Here is a 10073-nt window from a genome sequence, read left to right as displayed (position 1 = left end):
CTCTGGTGGACATTCCTGCAGTCAGGATGCCAGTTGCACGCTCCCTCAAAACTTGCGACATCTGTGGCATTGTGCTGTGTGATAAAACTGAACATTTTAGAGTGGCCTTTTATTGTGGCCAGCCTAAGGCACACCTGTGCAATAATCATGCTGTCTAATCAGCATCTTGATATGCCACACCTGTGAGGTGGGATGGATTATCTTGGGAAAGGAGAAGTGCTCACTAACACAGATTTAAGCACTATTAGGACGGGATTAGTTTTACATGGGCACGTGGGGTAATGTCACTTTACCACAGGACATCAGTAATATTAATGGCCGATTCGCACGGGATAAGAAATATCAGTAAAACTACTACAAGTGGGAGGGGTAAATCCATTCACGCACCGCCGTCCCCTCCTGCCGTCATGTGCCTATGATAGGACTGTCAAAAGCACCATGAAATTGAGTTTGAATATTTTCAAATTAATTTAGTAGAGTTTAAATAATATTAGAATTTATTATCATTATTATTATTATTTGTTTGTTTTTTACAAAAAACCCCACAAAAAATAAGATGCTTATTGCTGACGTAATATGAACGGGACACTCGGATGAAAACACCCGTTCTAAGCCAGGTATGATCAACTTCTGCCTTGCTATCTGAGCAACGTTTGGATACTTAAGTGCGTAGTTTTCCACCACAAGAGTGGATCCTGGTCGGCTTGTAGTGGTGTCTCATTCTGATAACGTTTCATCTCTTCTTCAAAAAGGGTAGGCAGGGAGGCAGCAGGTGCAACACTCCCTGTATGTCTCCCCGAACAGGTCACACATCGCGGACAGCGCAGTGGGTGGTGTTGGCGCAGCGGGCTCCTCCGTCGGTGCCTCTCCCTCCGTCGCTGCGTCCCTCTCTGGCCCGGCTTGTGCGCGAGCCATCTCTGCCCAAATGGGATTCGCCGTGATATACAACATTATTGATAGTATTAATTAATTATTAATGATATTCGAATTATCAAATTTAGGTCCGAACTTATAAAAAAAAATATATATTCGAATATATTTCTAACTTCGATTTTTTTTTGCCCTAACACACATATTTACAGCTGGTCTATTCGCATGGGATTAGTATTACCTGAGGTAATTGTGCGGGACCCTTTTACAGAAGGTAAAAGTCGCGGTAATCTTTACTGACATCGTGCGGTAATGATTACTGACATGGCACATTCGGACGGAACTAAAATCTCTGGTAATTATTACTTTTTTTTTAATTACTACTACCCACGTACCTATGTAAAACTAATCCCGTCCAAATAGGGCTTTAGACAGATTTGTGAACAATATTTGAGGGAAATGGTCTTTTGTGTATATAGGAAATTTTTTAGATCTTTGAGTTCAGCTCATGAAAAATGGGAGCAAAAACAAAAGTGTTGCGTTTATATTTTTGTTCAGTGTATTTTCCAAACTATTGGTGCCTGTTCTATACTTGGCTATATCCCGATTCAGTCTCTGAATTCACAGAGATAGATTGAAAACTGACTCAGTGAGCATTGTTTGAACATGCCTAAATACCTCTGTCTATGAATGCATGTGTTTATTTTTATGTGTATTTGTTAAGGAGCGGGTGCAGGCCATGGAGCTGTGGCAGACAGCAGCCCAGGAGCTGGACCATCTTCAGCAGAGCTACCACAAAAACATCTCTGATGTGCAGGTCCACAATGCTCAGAGACAGCAACTTCAGGTTTAGTATTTTGACCGTAACATGCAGAGCAACACATTATTAGCACATCAGCCTTTTACCACTAGATGGTGCCATTATCATAGAAATTAGGTTAGTTAGAGCAGTTTAGCCTTGAATAAAGCTTGATACAAGCATGACGTAATTACAAGCAGGTCACTCTTATATAGTACCTCTTTTTTCCCCATCACAGAATCAGCTCATTCAGTTCCAGCAGCACATACACAAACTTCAAGTGGCCAATCAGAAACTGGAATTGGTAAGCGATGGTTAATTTAAAGCATGTTATATTATTGCCTCCTAATTAGCTATGGGATACAAATGCTGTGCACTTATGTGAAATTAACCCTGTTCTAATAATTAATCCTGTAAGTAAGTGAATCAGTTTCTAAATCACTTTGGTAGTTAGCCAGAACAGACATAGTTGTATAGTTGACTGTCAGCTTGCTTGGATTTCCTCTAACAATCGGCACATACTGCAATGCACTTGTCTCACTTTCTTTTGCTGTCTCTCCCTCATTCACACCTACAGTCACACATTACACTCGTGTGTCTTGTCTGACAGGCTCAGCGTTCTGTGGAGATAAAGGTGTACAGCATATTGCGCAATATTGCGCATACTTTTTTACACACACACACTCACACTCACTCACTCACTCACTCACTCACTCACTCACTCACAATACTGTGTGTTAGAAGAGGGTAATACTATATCCCTCTGATGCATTTTTTATGAGAGGACAAACCTTGGGCTTTTCCTCGGCTGACTTCTCACACAAGCCGACTTTTTCGGTCACTGTGGGTGAGGGCAATTGACTTTGTAGCCCTGAATGACCAACAGAGTCTCCTTAGGTTTTATTCTAACAGTGCATAGAAAGTCAGGGCTAAAGTTTGAGCCGTGTGTTTGGAGTCATGCCACACAAATGGCAGTCTTGTCTCTCTTGCCACATACAGACTAACCAGCAGTTCCTGAAGACGGTGACGGAGCAGAGTACAGAGATGGAGGAGCTACAAAACCAGCACAGGTAACTAGATATATCAGTGAATGTGCTATTTATAGGTTACTTTTATAACCTCAGTTGCCCAAAATCAAAGCCATAAGCAGCAGCAAGTGGGTTTCCTAAAAAAGCCCACCCTGGGAAGTCACTTTTTAAACATGACAGGCTTTGTCATAGTGTGCAGTGTTGTGCAGACTGTAATGTGGCACTGAATATGTTTGTAGACTCGTGGAAAAAGAACAAGAAACATTGATAAATATGTTTGGGTATTTTCAAGGCAAGCCAAGGGTAACCAGTTGTCTCAGGTCAGCCCAAATCAAAATGTTACCTGGATGCTGACGTAATTTACTCATACCTGAGGAAAGCCGTGCGCTCTGTGAGTCTCAGTGGCTCACACAGGTAGACATGCGGTTTGTGTTATATTGTCTTTTGTTGAAGTGAAATCAAGTCCAGGGGCCTGTATCACGAAGCAGGATTAATGTCTTAGCGAGGTAACTTCAGGGTTAACCCTGGGTTTTCGGTCTCACGAAGCCAGTTCAGTTCTTATCGGGATAGATCACCATGGTAACTTACTCTGAACGGCTATCCTGCTCCGGAGCAGGGTAAGTTCAGGGTTGAATCTGATCCTATAAAAAGCACCAGCCACTGGCCAATCAGCTGTTCGGAAAAAAATGACTCCGCTGACAGAAATGCAGCCCAGTCATGACGGGAAGTTTAATTAATTTGATTGATTTTGATTTGAAAGTTTATTTTGAACATTAAAAAAGAAAAGAAAGCAACAACAACAGACAATGAAAAGATTGTTCAAAAAGGAGTGGAAAGAAGTCGAAATTTCATCCCACCCCTTCATAAGAAAGAAACTGATCATTTGCGGACACTTAATAGCACCATTAATTAGTGCCAACATTTTGTTTTGTTGGAGGAAATGATCCCTGTTAAAGATAATGGGCCTAATTGACAGCTTTGCTGCTGGAAATGTGGAAAGTAGCCTATCATGTCTACACTTCATGGTGTTTGAGGGATTTTCCTTTATGTTTTTTAAAGAGGGAGACTAGGTATATTTTTGCGCAGCTGTTAATTTCTAACACAGCTCAATATCAGGATGATTTCATTCAGACAATCAATTTGGTGTTGATATGATTTAATTGTGACGTCAGCTTTAAGCTTTATTGTAGCATATATAACGTTATGACAAAGAAGACCAATTTATCAGACGCAATGATGTTATACGATAATTGTAATTAACGCAATTCATCTGCGCAGCATTGATTTCATGGGATTCAAGGGTGTGATCAGTGTCAGATGTACAGGTACAGGTACTGTCGCTACTTGAACCATACTTTGGATTCAGGTATGGCGACGTTGAACAGAAAGACGTGCTGTGTAAGTGTAAACGTTAAAGTCGCCACATCCCGCGGCAACACGACCAATCCATATAAACACTTGAGACGGGACGTGGCGACTTTAACTTTTAAACTTTTACACAGCACGTCTTTCTGTCCAACGTCACCGTACCTGAAAGACGTGCTGTGTAAAAGTTTAAAAGTTAAAGTCGCCACGTCCGGCGGCAACACGACCAATCTATAACAACACTTGAGATAGCACAGCACAGCACAGCACAGCACAGCACAGGGAAAAGTAGGAAGAGTGCATGCGAGAGAAAGCCGAGCCCTGTAACGTTAAAGATAAAGAGACAACTGAAAGCCGCCAGAGCCTCATAAAACAACATCCAAGCACAGTTAGGCAAACATTTGTAAGTGTCACAGGGAAATCATGGACTCCATAACAAATGAAAAATTGAGCAATTTTGCTCGGGTTCGGCCCACTTGACATGCTACTGTGTTATGCTATGGCGTGCTGGAATTTGTCATTTACGTGACAACGCCTGAACGCAACACAGGCTCGCTCCGCTGTGTGTAGAGTTCCGTGCTGCGCTGCTGTGTGAGCAGCGTGTTTGACTGTGCTCAGTTTGTTGATGGTCATTGACACACTGTCTGTCCATAACAATAACTATGTCAGGTCAGTGCCCCCCTAATATAATGTAGGGGAAACACTGAATCAAGCAAAAAGACTCATGATACCATTTATTTATTATATTTTACTGTAATTATATTGTAATCGCAAACGCAAATCACGATATTCTCCACCATAATCGCAACCGCACATTTTTATCAAATTGTGCAGCACTACACAGGAGCCAGGAGGAGAGGCTAATGAGTCTGCTAAAACCGTCTGCTCCACGACCAAGACTGGGGATAAGGCCTGATATAAAAACAGTCATAAAATTTTTATCACATCAAAAAGGAGGTTAGAAATTTTTGGTGCACCTTGTCTCCTGGAGCATATTGTCATTTGTGTAGTATAGACGAAGAACCGTTTAAGTCCATATTTTCAAAATTTGATTAATACATTTCTTTTAGTTTTGTTGGACTGAATACCACAATCTTGTAGTTGTAAATCTGTAAAATGCATAATGCACTTCCCCTCCTTCTAATTAATTTTTATTTTTTTGCTAAATTCATAAACGCTAAGAAACAGGAGGAGATCCTATTTATGGAATGTGAAAAAACAGTATATCTCCAATGACCATTGCAGTTTGTGGAACAACAGTATAACTCCAGTGCAGTAAATAAGCAAACAAATGAAGCAGATAGCATTAAATATTTAAATTATTTATTGCACAACAGCACATCTTAGTATCTCCTGCCCCCCACACCCTCCACACACAAGTGCACATGTACACACACACACACACACACACACACACACACAAAAAAACACAAATNACACACACACACACACACACACACACACACACACACACAAAAAAAGCAGTTTTAAGTTTTCAAGATCAACTAAACCCATGGTGCTGCTAGTGGTTGATATGTTTGCCCTGCTGCACTTAGGAAGTATTATCAAAGCCTGTTTATAAAAAAAGAGGCTCTCTGACATCATAGATTGGGGTGGGGCAGAATGGGCAGCAGGGTGTGCTGCGGGGGTATTCAGTCCAACAAAACTAAAAAAATGTATTCAAATTTTGAAAATATGGACTTAAATGGTTTTTGACTAACACTGATGAAAGACTCAACATGACTTTGACTTGGTATTCATGACTTGAGACTTGACTTTGACTTGAGACAGGTGACTTGAAAGGACTTTACATTTTGTTTGTCACAAGTTCACTATCTGTATGTATGTGCGCTTGCTTTGTATCCGCGCACCATGAGATAAAGCTCGTTCGAGATGAGCCAGGCCTGCGTAGATTCGATCACCAGCAACACCACACAATGCATGCCAGTTGGTATTGTGTCCAACTTCATCCCGACTTGCTCTGATGTCATACAAAAGTGGACACCGATAATCAAGCGAGAGAGAGGGAGGCGGATGGAGTTTTTAGAGTCAGGCTATGCTCTCCACCGGATCTTCCACCGAAGACCCGGAAACCTCTTACCTGATCTAACAGCTGATTGGTTTAGTTGTTGACTCAACAATATGATGTTTTAGATACACTTTTTCATTTTTGTTGAATTTCAGAGATTTAGAATTTTTGTCTAATTTGAAGGTTTATTCTGTTAACAGGATACATGTTGTGTTGCTCATGGTGACATTTATTCGTCAGAGCCTAAATACATTCATACAAACTATACGTAGTCTACTGTATATTAACATTGGACTTTTAATTATTGAAGTATTTAGCATCACAGAGACTTGTGGTCTGTGGGATGTGAGGATTATTTCCTCTGAAAATATTAACATTATAGTCAGACACACACTTATTTAGCCTATGTAGTTGAGGGGACAGATCTGCCCAATTGCTCTGCAGCAGCAAACTTATACAAAGCTGATTTACATGAGAATTCATGTAAAAGGAAAGTTGAACCATGAACATAAATTACACATTGTCTGTAAAGCATTTTAATAAACCAATCTATCATAATTGAAACAATTGGAGACTGAGAACAAAGTGATATGAGTCTGATAATATTTTAATAAATCGACATCATATCAGACAGGATGTGAGTATTTCTGTGACTTCCTGTATGGACAGAATCAGAATCAGAAGATCAGAATCAGCTTTATTCAGCAAGTACGTGTGCACAAACAAGGAATTTGACTCCGGTAGACTAGCTCTCAATGTACCAGAACTGACATAAATACTCAAAAGTTAGAAGAAGTGGAATATACAGAAATATACAATATACAAAAAATCTACAAATATGCATCAAATCTAAAAAAAAAATACAATATACAAGAATGCAAGTGTTGTTTGTCCTGCCACTTTGTGACTGTTAGGAGTTCATCAGAGCGACAGCTTGGGGAGAGAGGGCCCGAGAGATTGTCACTGCATGAAAAGTGGGATTTTCGGCAATCGTTATTCTAATCATGGTAATTTAAAAGTAAATTTAAATTATTTTATAAGCACATACACCAAAATGTTCAGACTCTCAAAAGCCTTAATCTTAACACTTAAATTGTTCAAATAAATTTAATTGTGGAAAGTAATGAATCTATTTATACTCACAGCAATGACATGTATCAACATTTTGTTCATTTTTACCAACTGTTCATGATAACATTGGTTGTATGATTAACGCTTGCTAAATTCCACTATGGTAGATAAGGGAACACAAGAAAATAACTTCTCTTTTTTAACCTTTAATAAGTTTAAAACAGTTTACATAGAACAGAAAGTACAGTAGTATCTGTATCAAACAACAAAAAATGTTAAATGAACAAAGGGTTCAGATTATCTTAGAAGAATGTTTACATCAAAAAATATTTACATATTTACATTTAAGAAAGCTTAGTGCTTATGGCAACGCACTTCTTTTACTTTTTGATTTCGGGGTAGGATCAACTCTGCACAAACAAATATAGGACTGGGACACAAGGCTTAGAACTGAATGTCCTAAATTTCAGCCAGCGTGCAGAGTGGCATGACTACAGTTACCCTTTCTCTAGTGTGGCTTAACTGCACAGTGGATGTGTTTACCACACATCTTCCAGCAATGCGTTCAACAGGGAGAAATGATGCTGGGTGGGAGGTGTCTGTTCCCTGCAAACTCCAAACTTCTACTGGCTTTTCATAAAAATGTCTGTCCGGATGGGGATGAAGCCAAGACACTTTTGCAACGACATGTTTGAATGCAGTACCTTTTGACATGACATTAACAACCAAGAACTGCTTAATAATGGCTGGTCTTGGTTCAGATAGAGGGTCAATGATGGGTTCCTCAAAACTGTTAGTGTTCGCACACCACTTAGCATATACATATGCTGATCTCTCTGCTCTAGATCCTTCTATGGAGTAATTTACATTTAGATATGTTACCCTTTTGCATGTCATACCAAAACAGTCGACCTCAGTGATACAGTTTTCAGGATACATCTGATGATACATCGTCAGCATTGCATGTCTGTCATGCTCATCCAAGATAATCCGGTGGAATGGAGAGAGTGGCACCACGGTACAGTTGTCTAAGAGAAGTCTTTCTGCTGATACCAAAACACTGTGCTTCACATAAAGCTCATCAGTTGTGTCATCACGTGACAAAGTCCCAACCATTTGGTCTCCCAAAATACTGGAAAATTGAGCTCCATATTCACATGTCCATGGCATGCTAAGCTGCTGACTCTGTTGAAATTGCCTCATAATCTGGACTTCAATTGACCTATTGTTGTTATTAAACTTCCCCAGTATTCCATTGAAACGCTCAAATGAAAAACACCAGAAAGAATAAACTGGTCCATAGTCCAAAACACACTCCTTTAAATGAAGATGTAGATGCATATTAGGGGTGCAATGCAGTGGGCCAAACAGTTCAACAAATTTTGTGAGAAATGTCTGCAGGTATCTATCCGCTTCTTCCAGTCTTTGGATGGATATGACTCTGGAGCAGAGTATGATACAGGCCTGCACAAAGTCAAACCACATGTCATAGTGTCTTTTGCTGATAAGCCCCTTCAGACAAAACAAGGAGTAAATGGTTGTCCAGTTTTTCCACTGGTCTGCTGTAAAACCTGTAAAGCCAGATGAAATTCGTAAGGGAATTCTTCCAACCTCATATGGTACTTTGATGTTTTCCACCCTAGCTTGAAGTTCATCCAAGCTCTTTGTTGTTAAAATCACAAATTCTGTCCACAGTCGGAATACATGTCTTGCTGTTCCAAGCAGAAGATTGTGCATTGGGTCTATGACGACAAATCTGATGGCATCATAGTAATCCAGGCGGAAAAGTTCTGACCATCTCGCTCCATACTCGTGTTCAATTCTTTTCTGTTCTGCCTTTGTCTTTGCCCGTCTGGATAATCCAGCATAGTGTATGTGTTCTTCTGATGTATGTGGCTCCCATGAAGACCGGTCAAATCCAGAGTAGTCCATTTTTGCACCAAATTCTTTTTTGCTGAATGTCTTCAGGCNATATCAGTGATGATTATGTTGGTACCTGAGTATTCTTGCACCAAGCTGCACAGGCACACCCACATGCCCCACAACAATAAACTCCACTCCTTCGACATCGACACTGCCTGGTACTGCACTGACTTCCACTTTCCTTGCATCCACAGGTTGTCAGCTCCAAACATCTGGCCTGTAAAGGTTCTTTACATGCAACTCACCCAGAATTCAGAGCTCATGTAATTGATTTTCTTTATAAAAATCATGCTAAAACTTCTATCACATCTATGAATTTTTGAAGTTTGGCCCTCAGAGCAAAATGTCATAATTTTTGTGATTCTTTGTATGTGTTTTCTAGGCCAGGAATTAACAGTTGTTCTCAATTACTTTTGCACTATAGCCAGGCACATTTCCCACAACTATAAATCATTCCCCTGTTTTCACATATGATTCAGATTTGTTGGAACTCTACACACTAATCCCTTTCTTTATCCTTCTTTCTTATTTTTCAATTTGGGTAGCCTCTCCATATTGTTTAAACTCTGTTTAACTAAGAGCTAATCTAACCTGCAACTCCTGCCTAAGAGTCAAAAAAACTGTTAACACACACACACACGAATCAGAATCAGAAGGGCCATGAACATTTCAATTACCTCTGTATGCTCCATGTCCGACAAGCCTCCNAGGGCCATGAACATTTCAATTACCTCTGTATGCTCCATGTCCGACAAAGCCTCCACATTTTCGAGTTGCAGGGATATCTGATGACAGACAAAGTAGAGCAGCTCTGTAAACCTGATATCCTGTGAAAGAGAGATCTTCCAAAACTATGCCATGCCAAAGTTGTTGGAGCTCATCAACCAAGGGGTCCAAGAACACGTTTATGTTTAATGATGGCTCTTTTGGGCCAGGTATCAGTCCGACAAGAATCATATTTTCGTCCTTAAAGCGGTCTTCACGAGGT

The 10073-nt window shown here is 40.1% G+C and overlaps 1 protein-coding gene across 1 annotated transcript in view; it reads left to right on the top strand.

The window, feature by feature from the left end:
- Window positions 1–10073, top strand: part of sclt1 (sodium channel and clathrin linker 1) — a 149611-nt gene that overhangs the window by 34723 nt on the left and 104815 nt on the right. Inside the window, exons 11-13 of the mRNA XM_050043338.1 lie at window positions 1595–1717; window positions 1908–1973; window positions 2669–2739. Coding sequence (XP_049899295.1) covers window positions 1595–1717; window positions 1908–1973; window positions 2669–2739 — 260 coding nt within the window. The remainder of the gene's footprint in view (window positions 1–1594; window positions 1718–1907; window positions 1974–2668; window positions 2740–10073) is intronic.

Source organism: Epinephelus moara, chromosome 5 (genome assembly GCF_006386435.1).
Source record: "Epinephelus moara isolate mb chromosome 5, YSFRI_EMoa_1.0, whole genome shotgun sequence".
NCBI lineage: Eukaryota > Metazoa > Chordata > Actinopteri > Perciformes > Serranidae > Epinephelus > Epinephelus moara.
Note: the sequence above shows the minus strand (reverse complement) of the source record. Positions and strands in the feature narration are given on the sequence as shown.